This window comes from Zingiber officinale, chromosome 1B (genome assembly GCF_018446385.1).
Source record: "Zingiber officinale cultivar Zhangliang chromosome 1B, Zo_v1.1, whole genome shotgun sequence".
Taxonomy (NCBI): domain Eukaryota; kingdom Viridiplantae; phylum Streptophyta; class Magnoliopsida; order Zingiberales; family Zingiberaceae; genus Zingiber; species Zingiber officinale.
The window spans coordinates 156,407,995-156,423,415 of NC_055986.1; the positions used below are offsets into that span (position 1 = coordinate 156,407,995).

General features: G+C 36.6%; 1 protein-coding gene across 1 annotated transcript; it reads left to right on the forward strand.

The window, feature by feature from the left end:
* The first annotated feature begins 12,830 nt into the window (after positions 1-12,830).
* LOC121985935 (UNC93-like protein 1) lies at positions 12,831-14,660 on the forward strand. The gene is made up of 2 exons (XM_042539673.1): positions 12,831-14,113; positions 14,198-14,660. Exons 1-2 carry the CDS (start codon positions 12,963-12,965, stop codon positions 14,460-14,462), a joined length of 1,416 nt encoding a protein of 471 aa, XP_042395607.1. The 5' UTR covers positions 12,831-12,962; the 3' UTR covers positions 14,463-14,660.
* Positions 14,661-15,421: the final 761 nt, after the last annotated feature.

Consider the following 15,421-nt stretch of genomic DNA (forward strand, 5'->3'; position numbering starts at 1 on the left):
AGTTAAAGTCAATCAACCATCTCACAATCACCCATAAGTGTAACATGATTGACAATCTAGATTGGGTAAGATGGAAAATAAGGGGTTGAATTCAATTAAACTATCTTATAATCCATTTAAATTTGATCCAAATCAAATACTTTACGTGTAGGAACATAATGATTTGGACTAATGGATGTTAGATAGTGGATGCTCCAGACACATAATTGGAGACCAATTGAAGTTCATCAAGTTAAAACTCAAGAATTTAGGGTCAATTACGTTTGACAATGATGAAAAACTTAAGGTAATCAGAACATATAATATCGAACCGAGTTCCAATTTTATTATTTGAAAAGTCTTATTAGTTGATAAATTCAATTTTAACTTACTTAACATAAGTCAACTGTGACTTTGGATATTTAGTAACATTTTCTAACTCTAAGTGTTTAATTAAAAATATTGAAAATTATGAAATTACTCTTAAAAGAATTAGGAAAAATAACATTTACACAATTGACCTACCAACCTCCTCACTAAAATGTCTTTTGACACAACAAGAGGAAACCAAATTGTGGCACAAAAGATTGGGTCACACTCACATCAGACTCATTTCAAAAATGAGTGGAAATGACTTAGTTAGAGGTATACCTAAATTAAAAATTTTATAAAATATAATATGTAATGCATGTTAACAAGGCAAAAAACTAAGTCAACCCACAAACTAACAAACCTAAATCGAACCAACTCAATACTTGAGTTCCTACACTTTGACCTATTTGATTCACACAGAACCAAGTCACTAAGCAGAAACCAATACTGCTTAGTCATAATTGATGATTATTCAAGATTCACTTGACTAAAATTTTTAAAAACTAAAGATGAAACTTTTGAAATCTTTAATAACTTTTACAAATTAATAGAAAATGAAAAAGATATTAAGATTAAAAGAATTAGAAGTGATCATGGGGGGGGGGGGGGATTTGAAAATTATATGTTTACCAAATTTTGTTAAACTAATGGATATAATCATGAATTTTCATGTCATAAAACTCCCCAACAAAATGATCTAGTAGAATAAAAAAATAGAACATTACAAGAAGCTGCTAAAACCATATTAAACTAATATAATCTAAGTAACTAATTTTGTACAGAAACAATAAATACAGTGTGTTATATTCAAAATAGAATATTAATTAATAAATTTTATAATAAAACACCCTATGAAATATATTACAATAAAATGCCCAATCTAAATTATCTTAAAGTTTTTGGATGTAAAATACATATATTAAACACTAAGGATTATTTAGGTAAATTTACATCAAAATCTTCAACTAGCATCTTTTTAGGGTATTCAACAACTAGTAGAGCTTATAGAGTCTATAGCAAAGATATCCTAAAAGTTGAAGAAATAACCAATGCAATATTTGATGAAGAAAATAGTCTACCTAATTTAATCAATAAAAATAATAATCAAATTGCAAGAAATATAGGAGATGATGAAGATAATAAGAACAGACAAAAATCAAGTGAATCCGAAGAGCCAATTATTGACCCTAACATAAGAACATCAAGAATAAGATCTAATCACTCATCCGATCAAATTTTGAGTGATCCAACCCTAGGAGTTCAAACTCGATCATCTTATAGAAACCTAAGTCAAATAGCACTTATTTCCAAAATTAAATCCAAAACTATATAGAAGAAGCCCTACTTGACCCAGATTGGATAATTAGTATGCAAGAGGAACTAGCTCAATTCAAAAGAAACTAAATCTGAGAACTAGTACCTAAACCCATAAATAAATCCATTACTAAGTGGGTCTTTAGAAATAAACTAGATGATAAAGGTGAAATAGTAAGAAATAAGGTTAGACTGGTAGCTAAGGGGTTCAGCCAAGTAGAAGGGTTAGGTTATGATAAAACCTATGCACTTGTAGCTAGACTTGAATCTATCAGGATACTGCTAGCTTATGTAGCACATAAAAGATTCAAGTTATACCAAATGGATATAAAATTTACATTCCTCAATGGATTTATCAAAAAAGAGGTTTATGTAAATCAATCCCCAGGATTTAACTCACCCAAATCATGCCCTTAGGTTAAAGAAAGTCTTATATGGACTAAAACAAGCACTTATGACTGGTATGAACGACTATCAATATACCTAATATCTAAGGGGTTTAACTAAGGTCAGATAGACCAAACCTTATTTGTTAAAACCTTAGAAAAAGATATTTTTATAGCTCAAATTTATGTAAATGACATAATTTTTTGCTCAACTAATACTAAATTTTTATAAGAATTCATTAAATTAATAGAAAATAAATTTAAAATGAGCCTAGTAGGAGAACTTAACTTTTTCTTAGGTTTACAGATAAAACAAATAAAAGAGGGAATTAATGTTTTTTTTAAATAAAATATGATAAAGAGTTAATTAAAAAGTTTGGAATGAAAAATTTTAAAAACATAAATATTCCAATGACAACCAAGGTTAAAATTGACTCTGATTTAAAAGGAAAATCAGTAGACTTAAAATATTATAGAAGTGCAATAGGAAGTCTACTATACCTAACTGCAAGTCGACCTGATATTTTATTTATAGTAGGTATTGTGTGCTAGGTACCAATCTTATGCAAAAGAATCACACTTAACTAATGTAAAAAAGATACTTAGATATATTAAGGAACCCTAATTGTAGGACTTTAGTATTCTACGACTAGCACATTTGACTTAGTTGGGTACTCTGACTCAGACTATGTTGGGTGCAAACTAGATAGAAAAAGTACAAGTAGAAGATGTCAATTTCTAGGTCATGTTGGAATATGCCCGATGAAGTGTGTGCTAAAACACGTTTCGTAAACATGCACAGTAAAAGACTAAAACATAAATAAATCTAATTTATTACAACACACACCACACGCATGCAGGATATAATCACATTGGACAAGATCATAAAACTAAAATGAATAATAATTACTCTAGGTATACCTTACGGATGACTTGTAACGAGAAAGTTATCAACCATAGCAACGTTGTCAAACCTTGCCTCTATTCGTATCCATGCCGAGCTCTTCAAGACAACTCTCTGAGTACAAGCCTCTCCTTCAGAAGTTACTAGCCACAAGAGGAGGAGAGGGATCAAGAGGAAGAAGAAGCAAACAAAGAAGGAATCCCTTCCTTGTGGTGATCACGACAACAAGAGGAAGGGATTCCTCTTGTTGGCGGCGGGAGAGAGAGAGAGAGGAGGAGAGGAGGATTAGGTTTGTAAAAAACCAATCAACCAAAATAATGAATTGTTTGTCTAATTCTCTCTTAACCATATCAATATACAACCCTCATTAATGAGTTGGATTAGTAAGCCCAAATCCAACCCATTATTCTTTAACTAAAAATTAAGTCATTAACCCTTTGGTTTGGTTCACAACTAAACTAAGTTGGTTCATGACTAATTCAATTTAGTTCATAAGTTAACCACATAGGGTCCAACTCTTTCATAGGAAATATGGCACCTTCGTACCTTCGTTTTAATAAATATTTTAATATTTATCTTATGTATGGTCCAATCAAACATTTATCTCCTAATATAAGAATTCTATTTTTTAAACTTGTTTTACGTCTTTTAGAGACTCATAGTGCTTGTGACCCAATAGGTGTTGGACCTCGTGGTTGTTTTGGCATGATCAACCAAGTAAAGTTAGGTCCTGTTTTGGTTTGATCCTTGTGTCTAAGTGTGCAGGAACTTAGGAGCATAGGAAGTCGAGCGGAAGACGCAGCTAGCGAGAAGGATGACATGGGAAGGGAGCCGACAGACTCGGTGCATCCGAGAGACGAGGTGCTGTGGAAGAGTACACTGGTGGACAAGAAGAATGTACGCGACGTTCGAGGGACGAGAAGTCAGAGCGGAAGCCTGCTCGAGGAGAAGGTCATAAATTGGGTTCGGGTGAGCCCTATTTTGGTTGACCGCAATCACCCAAGCGATCGGAGTAGCAGAAGAGCGGAAGAAGCTGATGAAGACTGCTGGAGGTGCTCAACAGGAGTTGAAGGTGTCTCCAAGGTGCCCGCGCGCCTCTGCCACCTTCAGGTGGAAGACGCCTCCCATGAGCATGGAAGGCGCCCTCCGTAAGCATAGAAGGCGTCCTCCGTAAGTATGGAAGGCGCCCTCCATGAGCATGGAAGGCGCTTTTGACCAAGAAAACTTACCATTGCCAAGGGATAAAACTCTATCGCTTAGTGCCTCACTGGAGGCGTCTTCCAAGCCCTTTTGGAGGCACCCTCAAGCTACGGATAGGATTTCCAGGAGCTATAAAAAGACCCCTAGAGCTAGGAAATAGAATAACAACTTCTGTAATCACTTTCCTAGTTATTTCTGATCTTTCAGTGTGTGTAAAAGGCTTCTCCATCTTCAAAGAAGGAGATTCTTTGTGAGCTTTTCAACTGCCTTGGATTAACAATTAACTAGGTTGTAACCAAGTAAATAGTGGTTTTTTACTTATTTATTTAAGTTGTTAATTCTATTTTTAATTGCATTTCTAGTCTAAGTCCAAGGATCGGGAAGAGGTTTTATTTTTCTATTTCAGGTAATTCACCCCCCTCTTGCCGCCCCACTGCGCCAACAAGTGGTATCAGAGTCCAACCATCTTAGAAGGACTAACCGCCGATTGAAGCATCAAGATCAAGACGATGGCCGAACCAACGATCTATCCACCAAAATTTGAAGGAGAATTTGCGTCATGGAAGAAACACATGGAGGTATTCTTCAAAATTGACTTCAAAATTCTACTAATAATTAAATACAATTTTGTAGCTCCAAAAATCCCTTAAGGAGAAGAAAAAGAAGAATATCAATGGACCAAGAAGGAGCAAGCAGAATTCGTAGCAAACGAACGAGCCGAGTTCCACCTACTCAGCGTACTTCCACCCTAGGAAGTGAATCGCATCGGAGATTATGACTCAGCAAAGGAACTTTGGGAGAAGTTCCTGGAATTGCATAAAGGAACTTCCGAAATAAAGTTTGTGAGATGGGACGTGCTCCAGAATCAACTGACGAACCTCCGGATGGAAGGAGAGTCAGTAGCATAACTGCACGGAAGACTTAAGGAGCTAATCACCGGATTATCAAACCTCAGAGAAACGGTAACGAATCGAGACGCACAAAGGTATGCATTAAATGTGTTCCCAATAACACTAGAATGGACATTTATAGTAGACTCCTACTATATCTCAAAGGATCTCAAGGTAAGTACACTAGACAATCTCTTTTCTATTTTCGAATTAAACGAATCTTGGTGTGCAGGACAAAAGAGACCAAGCTAGAACATTGCCCTAAAGGCAAGAACGAACGATTCTGACTCTGAAAAATCAATTGATGAAAACAAAGCTACCCTAATGGTAAGAAAGTTCAATAATTTTATTCGATCTAATAAATTTAAGTCACAGACGAATAAGGATTATTGAAGCAAAACGAAGGTCCACTGTTACAACTGCAACGAAGAAGGGCACATCAAGGATGAATGCCCTAAACTAAAGAAGAAGGAAAAGGAAAAGTACAAAAGACCAACATCCTCCAAATACAAGAACCTGAAGGTCACATGGGATGAATCATCATCCACTGAGTCCGAGGTTGGGGCCTTCTCAGGACTAGCCCTAATGGCCAACCATCAAGTAGAAGATGAAACCAATTCAGAGATGAACATCGATGAAGGGAGAGGGTCATCAGAAGAAAGCAGTGATGAAGGGGGAGCATCAGAAATTGAGGTAAGTAAGGTACATGCTCTATCTCCCAAGCAGTCTTTTAACTTTATCAAAATTCTTTCTAAAGATTTAGTGAAGTTAGAAAAGAAAAATATTAAGTTAAAATTGAACTTAGTTGTGACATGCCCCTTAGAAGTATTTAACAATTTAAAGTTAGAAAATGATAAATTGAAAAAAGTGCATGCTTAAAACCAAATAACTTTCAAAAATCAAAACTTACAATTTTATGGAAGGTTAAATTGGTACATTAGAAAATATCAGGGACAACTTAGAAGAATTCCCAAAGGATATGTACCCCCTAGATTCTTAGCTAACACAGTAGGAAGGAACCTATATTGGGTTCTAAAACCATACTTAGATTAACATTTTTTTTCTTTGAATATAAGGCTTTTAGAAAAGTTAAATGTTTAAATTATTTAAGAGACTTTGTTTAGAAGTGGTTGATGATCTAATAACCAAGAAGGTCTAGTGCCTTGCCACAGCCTAGAAGTCAGTTACTGAATTGAATATTTAATTGACAAACTGATAAGCTTATGAAATTAATGAAATATTTTCAATCTTTGTTAATTATTTGAAAACTTCATAACTTAGAAATTGTTTTAAATTTTAAAATTCAAGTTATTAAGTTTAGGAGGAGTTAGAATTTTTTGAATTTGGCTAACTCTATTATGTTTTTATTGTTGGACCCCGTGATTTTTTTTTATGTGATCAAAGGAGGAGGAATATGTACAAGTTTAGGGGGAGTTAATAAATTTTTTGAATTATACTAACTCTATTTTATCATATGTTGTCATTTCTTTTATTTGCAACTTTATGCTTAAAATGTTTGTTTTGCAAATTCTTTTATTGCATATTGTTCGTTATTACCCTAATTTGAATTTGGGTTGATGGACATCAAAAAGAGGGAGATTGTTGGACCCCGTGGTTGTTTTGGTGTGATCAACCAAGTTAAGTTAGGTTCTCTTTTAGTTTGATCCATGTGTTTAAGTGTGCAGGAGCTTAGAAGCACAGGAAGTCGAGCGGAAGATGCAGCTAGTGAGAAGGATGACACGGGAAGAGAGCCGACGGGCTCAGTGCATCCGAGGGACAAGGTGCTGCAGAAGAGTACACCGGTGGACGAGAAAACGTACACGACGTTTGAGGGACAAGAAGCTAAAGCGGAAGCCTGCTCGAGAATAAGGCTAGAAATTGAGTTCAGGTGAGCCCTATTTTGGTTGGTCGTAATCACCCAAGTGATCAGAGCAGCAGAAGAGCGGAAGAAGCTGATGAAGACTGCTGGAGGTGCCCTCAACAGGAGTTGAAGGTGCCTCCAAGGCACCCGCGCACCTCTTCTACCTTCAGGCGGAAGGCGCCTCCCATGAGCATGGAAGGTGACCTCTGTAAGCATGGAAGGCACCCTCCATGAGCATGGAAGGCGCCTTCGACCAGGAAAACTATCTGTTGCCAAGGGATAAAACTCTATCCCTTGGTGCCTCACTAGAGGCGCCTTCCAAGCCCTTTGGAGGCACCCTCAAGCTACGGATAGGATTTTCAGGAGCTATAAAAAGGCCTCTGGAGTTAGGAAATAGAATAACAACTTCTGTAATCACTTTCCTAGTTATTTCTGAGCTTTCAGTGTGTGTAAAAGACTTCTCCACCTTCGGAGAAGGAGATTCTTAGTGAGCTTTTTAACAACCTTGGATTAACAACCAACTAGGTTGTGACCAAGTAAATAGTGACCTTTTACTTATTTCTTTAAGTTGTTAATTTTGTTTTAATTACGTTTCTAATCTAAGTCCAAGGATCGAGAAGGGGTTTTATTTTTCTCTTTTAGGCAATTTACCCTCCTTTTGTCGGCCTCGCTGCACCAACAATAGGTTCCCAAATTATCTTTGCCATCCATAATTAACTCCTTAATTATGGAATGATCATGAGTGACACTTAGTAGTACATCATGATCCCCAATTAACCGGAAAATCATAGTTGATTTTAGAGCTAATTATTAACCCTTCAGTAGTTATAGTGAGTCATGTCTCGTTCCTTTCACTCATCTTATACCCACTTGGTTCAGGACATGGTCTATGTGTCTGCCCCCACTAGACTGACTACGTCACATCTAACTTGAGTAATACTTTCTCATTCTGCGGATTTAAATTACTCGTTCATATGTATAAGAGTCTCGTACTCTTAATCATGTGATGCTTTGGCTAAAGACTTTGAGCAATAATCCTATTGAGTGACCATAGGGTATACGACTTCTCACAAGGAGTGGTGAATCCTCTGTGGACTATCCAAACATCTTCGAGTACTTCGACTTATACCCAATCATCCCAGGTCCACACCTCGATGAGATGCTTTCTTAAAATGTCAAAGTATAAGTCTCTATGACTAAGATGACTTGTATATCTCAAGTCGAAGGAAAACTTGCACTCGAGCTACAGTAAAAACTTCATAGACATATATATATATATGTAGAGAACCATATGAAATTTTACAGCAGATCACTCTAATAAATTAGTTACCATAACTAGTATCGACATTTAACTCTCGACATCCCAATTTCTCCAGCTAATGAGAAACAACTACTTGGTCGAACCAAGGAGTATAATCCATGCTAGTCTTACAAAATTGATGATGTCCAAATACATCAAGTCAACAACTAGGGAAATTCCAATACGTTCATAATTACACATGTAAAGATAATCACAAGTTATGATCCAATCATAAATTCTCTTATGCTATGAATTGTATTACGGACATTCAGTAAATGAGTTTAAGACTATTCGAACATATAATGTGCACTCAAATAGTGAATATATATTTAGTAAAAAAAAATGTAAGGTGATTGCCTTAGGACATCCCTCAAAATCTAATAGGTCGGTGTCTAGTAAGTTGGTCCCGTAGAAAGTAACATTGTGTTGCCTTATCCACTATTGAAGCAGAGTATATAGCTATGGGAGAATATGTATCTCAACTATTATGGATGATACACATTTTAAAAGATTATCAATTAGAATATAAAATTACAAAAATTTCAATTGATAACATAAGTTCCATCAATTTAACTAAAAATCTAATACACCACTCAAGGACTAAGCATATAGAGGTTAAGCATCACTTTGTAAGGAGCATGTAGTTAAGGGTGATATAGTACTTGACTATATTGAGTCCAAGCCAAGCCTAGCATAAATTTTCATAAAACCCTTACCGGAACTCAAGTTCAGTACACTTAGAAGATAATCAGGTATGTTATTAGTAAAATAAATCTTAAAATTTTCAAAATTATTTTTTAATGTGTTGCTTTTTCAAAAGTTATGTTTTTTTTTTCAAGACTCCCAATTTTACTAGTGCTTTCAAAAATTAGACTTAGCCTAGGTCTTTCCCCTAGAAAGCATGTACCCATAGGTTTCAACCAAAGAATCTCATAAACACACTAGGAATACCTTACTTATGTATGAAAAAAATACTTAGAATGGTGTAAGATGCATAGAGTATTGCTTGGACTTTAGAATGCTTATGTCTATGCATTAACATAAGTCTGAGTTATAAATATCAATTCAAATTGATCAAGTTGAGTCATTCTTTTTAGTCAAACTACCTGGATCACATACTCAACTTGACTAACCAAGTGAATACTACTACCTTATGGTAAACAACTAGTAGCTAAAAGTTAGACATTTATTCTAAGAAAAGTGGATGAATGTTTTTAAAGTTTTTTCAAAAATTCTTATTACTTTGAACTTTACATGCTTCAACTTTAGGATAAGAATCATTTACTTTTCCCTCAAATTGAAAAGCATTCACTTAAAGACATTTTAAAAGCATTAAGGATTACATTTTTTTTTAATAACTTATTCTCTCTATTTCTGAAATTCTTTTTGATATATGTCAAAGGGGAGTAATAGAAGTTAAGTTTTTAAAGAAATTTTTCTTAACTAAGTTTTATAATTTTTTTTAAAAGCTAAGTACTTAACTAAGTTTTTATAAAAATATTTTAAAAAATTCTTTAAAAATTTAACTTCTATTACTCCCCTTTGACATATATCAAAAAGAATTTCAAAAATAGAGGGAAGAATTTTTATCTACTTGTAAGAATACTTAACTTTACATGTTATCTATCTAGTTTTACTTGTTTTAACTTAACTTTGAATTGTGTTGCAATAATAAAAAAGGAAGAGATTATTTATTTTGAAAAAACTTGTATAACTTTTATGAGGTGTTGGACTTGTATTACTTTTTAGAGTATTGGACTTGTATAAGTTCTTGGAGTTTTGAAGAAGAAAGTTCTTGTATAACTTTTTGAGGACTTTGGATTTGTATTATTGTAAAATTGATTTCAAATTTTAATAGATGTGCATATATGTTAAATAGGATGTGATAATGTTAATTAGGATGTGTTGAAAGCAGTGTTGAGAAAATCGGATCGGACTGGCCTGTCCGACCGGTTGAACCGCGAACCGGCTCTTGATCCGGTTCGGTTCACCATTAAAGCCGAAAAAATCAAAAAACCGGTCAAAACCGTTTAAAACCGGTCAAAACCGCTCGAAATCGGTCAAAATCGCATGTTTAATCAGGATTGAAGCATGATTTTTAATTATTGAAGCATGATTTATATATATATATATATATATATATATATATATATATATATATATATAACTGGTGAACCACCGGTTCAACCGGTCAAACCTTAAAAACCTCGACCCGCTCATTGCATCGGTTCAATGACCGGTCCGGTTTTCAAAACATTGGTTGAAAGTTTATAATGTGGTATTTAATTTTGCTATACATAGGTTTATATGTATTGGATTGGAAATTGCATAAACAAATTAGTTGTGCTGGAATTTATGGGATTTAGCGATGAATTTGGCGACAAAAAAATTTGTCGCCAACTTATCGTAATTATAATTTTATGACAAATTAATTTTCATCCTAAAATTTGTCCTAGAATCTGAGACGAAATCACAAATTTTGGGACGAAAATTAATTTGTCGCAAATCATAAATTTTTTATGTTATTATTTTCTCTAAATTTGTTGTAAATTTGGGACTAAAATTAATTTGTTACAGATCATAAATTTTTTTTATATTATTATTTTTGTCGTCAAATTCGTTGTAAATTTTACAACAAAAATATTATTTGTCGCAAGAGTTGTTTTTGTTACAGAGCCATCTATGACAATTTTACGACAAATATTATTTTTATTGCAAAATTTGTAACGAATTTGACGATAAAATTATAATTCGTTGTCAATTTCATCGCTGAATTCGACCACAATTTTGTAGCAATTTGCGGCGAAAATTTTTTTATTGCAAATTTGGTGATGAATTTGGTGACAAAAATATTAATCGTCGTCAATTTCGTCCCCAAATTCGTCGCCAAGTTGACAACGAGAATTTTGGGATGAAAATTTTTTCGTCATAGATTTCGTTCCAAATATTTTTGTAACGATTTTTTTTAAAAAAAATTCATCCCAGAATTCATCCTAAAATAGTTTTTTTTAGTGAGAGATTTGGAGTGGTCAATTCTAGTGAGATTGCTCTTCCTCCTGCACTAAATGAAGGTACAGTGTGCCTCTAAATCTTGTTGTTTCTAGGAGTAACAAGTCCAAGCGTTGAAAGATAAGTGTCTATATGATTGGAGGAATTGCATTGGTTCTCTTGGCTTTTCTCAACTGGCGGGCCAATCCAAATTCATCGTGGGTTGACCCGTGCGGGTCACGGGGCCATACAGGTCAATTAACCTGGACCCATTTTTAAATAAATAGATAAATTTTTAACTCAACTCATTTAAATTATTTAGCGAGACAGTCCAATACGACAGCCCAACTCAAATTGATAGTTCTGATTAACACTACATGTGCTGAGTTAGCTGACAATAAGCCAAGCCACATATGCTGATTCTAATGAGCCGGAAGGTGATCATTATCAAGAGGTATAATTAGACAATACTTGATAAGTAAATAAATAAGTGTAAATATATTTAAACTTGATTCGGCTTGGCTCGACTCTTCTACACCCGTAGATAACACTCGCCACTTGACTTGAATCGACTCATCATATATTCCAACAAAGTGAGGCCGCTTTCAATTCAATTGTGATCGATCTACAAACTGTAGTTCCTTCTCCAATCGATCCTGTTTGTCAATCAGAGTCCCCGTTTTTTTCTTTCCCGTGCATCTCAAGACAAATTAGTTGATATCGACCATGTTTGGCAGGCCTGCAACGCATCTTATACAATTCTTGGCCGTCGCAATCTCTCCATCACTATATGGATTCATTCATTACGCTTTTAAATTAACCACATTAAAAATGAAACGCTTAGTCGCCGGCCGCTGCTGCAGCAGAGCAGAGCAGAGCTGCTACTCTTTTGTAAATATAAAACTATCTGTGCGTGCCTGAACAAGACTTGTTAAAGATAGGGACTTGCAGATAATTTGTCAAGGAGTAGTGATTTGCAATAGGAAAGATTCAAAAGCAATATTATTATTATTATTATTATTATTATAATAATAAGATCTTTTCCTAGACTACTTCCACCGTTACGGACAAAACAGTTAAATCCAATCACAATTTATATTGGCTTGGAATCAGCTTGGAATCTAAGCTGACCTACACAGCGACAAATATCTAAAGCATGCAATCAGTGGCCTCAACCTTCATTTGTGGTATGTGAATGGAGTATGAAATGGTTAGGCTATGTAGTAATAGATTAGGGATGTATAGTTTAAGATTTAATTGCGATATATTATTAATTTTTTTTAATGAATAATGAATCTGAAAATGTTGACTATCGGGATGAGCGTGTACTTCTTTGATTTATCCAGATAATCGATAAAATTTTTTTATAGAAAATCAAATCGATCAGTTCAGATTAGATGTTTACTCGTTTATCCTATTTATTTATTTTTTGAATGAACATTATGAAACGCTTTAATGAGGTAAGGAAAACAAATGCAAGGTTTAAACACGAAAGGCCAAAACAAAACCACGTAAGTCAACTACAATAGATCGTTTGTGGAAAATAAAATTCAAAATTAAATAAATATCTGCCAAATGGAATCGATTCAGTTCTAAATTCTAATCTACAAATTATCACTTCTGCCAAATATAAAGATAATATCCAATAAAATGCAAAGATAATATCCGATGATTACTCCCTGAAGTATCTGCTTTAAGCCTATATATAGCGAGATCCCATCTGGAAGTTGATTTCGATCTAAAGGAGGAGGAAGAGGAGCAGAGAATCATGGGATCGGAGGAGGACCCGAGTCCGGCGGCGGCCCGCCTCTCGCCGTTCCGGTACAACTCACCGCTGGTGCAGGTGGGCCTCATCGGCCTCGTGTGCTTCTGCTGCCCGGGGATGTTCAACGCGCTTTCTGGCATGGGCGGTGGAGGCCAGGTCGACCACACCGCCGCTAACAACGCCAACACTGCCCTTTACACTACCTTCGCCGTCTTCGGCATCCTCGGCGGCGGCATCTATAATCTCCTCGGCCCCCGCCTCACTCTCTTTGCTGGATGCTCTACCTACGTCCTCTATGCTGGCTCCTTCCTCTACTACAACCACTACCACCGCCAGCTCTTTGCTATCATCGCCGGCGCTGTGCTCGGAGTTGGCGCCGGCCTCCTCTGGGCCGGCGAAGGCGCCATCATGACTTCCTACCCGCCAGCGGGGCGGAAGGGGACATACATCTCCTATTTCTGGACCGTCTTCAACATGGGCGGAGTCATTGGCGGCCTCATCCCCTTCGTTCTCAATTACCACCGCACCGATGCCGCCTCTGTCAACGACGGCACCTACATCGCCTTTATGTGCTTCATGGCCACCGGCGCCATCCTCTCCCTCGCCATCCTTCCCCCCTCCCGAGTCGTGCGAGACGACGGCACCCGCGCCTCCTACATCGCATACTCCAGCGTGCGCACCGAGTCGATCGAGATCCTTAAACTCTTCGCCGACTGGCGGATGCTGCTCATCGCGCCGGCGGCCTGGGCCAGCAACTTCTTCTACACTTACCAGTTCAACAACGTCAACGGCCTCCTCTTCACCCTGCGTACCAAGGGGCTGAATAACGTCTTCTACTGGGGCGCGCAGATGATCGGCTCGATCTCTATTGGCCACTTGCTCGACTTCAGCTTCAAAAGTCGGCGGACCAGGGGATTCGTCGGCATCACTACCGTCGCCATACTCGGGACCGCCATCTGGGCCGGTGGGCTCGCTAACCAGCTACGGTACACCGATGGTGTCTGGACTGACGAACTAGACTTCAAGGATTCCGGGGCCAAGTTCGCCGGCCCCTTCGTCCTCTACTTCAGCTACGGCTTGCTGGACGCCATGTTCCAGAGCTTGTGCTATTGGGTCATCGGCGCACTGGCCGACGACTCCCAGACTCTTAGCAGGTGAACTGTTCGATCATTTGCCTAAAAAAAACACATCGTACTAAAGTGCGATCTTTAATGTTAATTCTGCCACGACGACAACAGGTTTAGTGGATTCTACAAGGGGGTACAGAGCGCCGGGGCGGCGGTGGCTTGGCAAGTCGACACGCGCAAGACTCCGCTTCTGTCCCAATTGATCGTGAACTGGTCCTTGACTACGGTCAGCTACCCACTGCTGGCTCTCTTGGTGCTGCTCGCTGTCAAAGACAAAGATGAGAGCGAGGATGGGCAGACCGAGGTGGCGAAGGCATCGGCTACTCTACCCATCGAGGATACTCTAACGTCAATAATAGAAATAATCTCTAATTAATTTTAATCAATTGAGGTTTATTATATTTATACACAATCAAAATAGACATGAATCAAATAGAAAAAATAATATTTACAAGTCTATTATATTACTATATTTATAATTATTATGATTGTATGTCTTATTTAGAGGATGTTTGGTATGAGCATGTGAATAAGAATCGGAATGAGAATCATTGTATTGTGGAATGAGAATGGGTATGAGCATCACTCTTAAAAGCAATGTTTGGTTAGTTGCATACTTTCTATCGGAATAAATCAATATTTCCTTTTTTACCCTTAAAGGAAAATAAGAGAAAAAAATTAGATGTGAGAGAAAGATGAATGTGAGAGAAAAATATGATGAAAGAGAATGATGAGAGAGAAAATGTGATGAAAAAGAATGAAGAGAGAGAAAGTGTGATGAGAGAAAATGAAAAAAGAGAATGTGATAGAAGAGAGCATGATGAGAGAAGATGAGAGATAAAATATGATGTGAGAGAAATTATGATGGGAGAGGATGAAGAGATAGAAAATGTAATGAGAAAAAATAAGGGGAGAGAGAGTGTGTGATGAGAGAGATTGACGAGAGAGAAAGTATGATGAGAGAGAGAGTGATGAGAAACAAAGAGACAGTGAATGTGATGGGAGAGATGATGAGAGAAAAAGTATGATGAGAGAGAAAGTGTTGAGGAAAAAATGAGGGAGTGTGACAAGAGAGATTGAGGAGAGCGAAAGTGTGATGAGAAAAAAAAAAGAGAAAAGAGAATGTGATGGGAGAGATTGAGGAGAGAGAAAGTATGATGAGAGAGAAAGTATGATGAAAAAAAGAAGGAAGAGAGTGTGATGGAAGAGATTGAGAAGAGAGAAAGTATGATGAAAGAGAAAATGTAATGAGAAAAAAGAAGAAAGAGAGTGTGATAGAAGAGAGAAAGTGTGTGATAAAATGATGAGAGAGAAAATATGATGAGAGAGAACAAT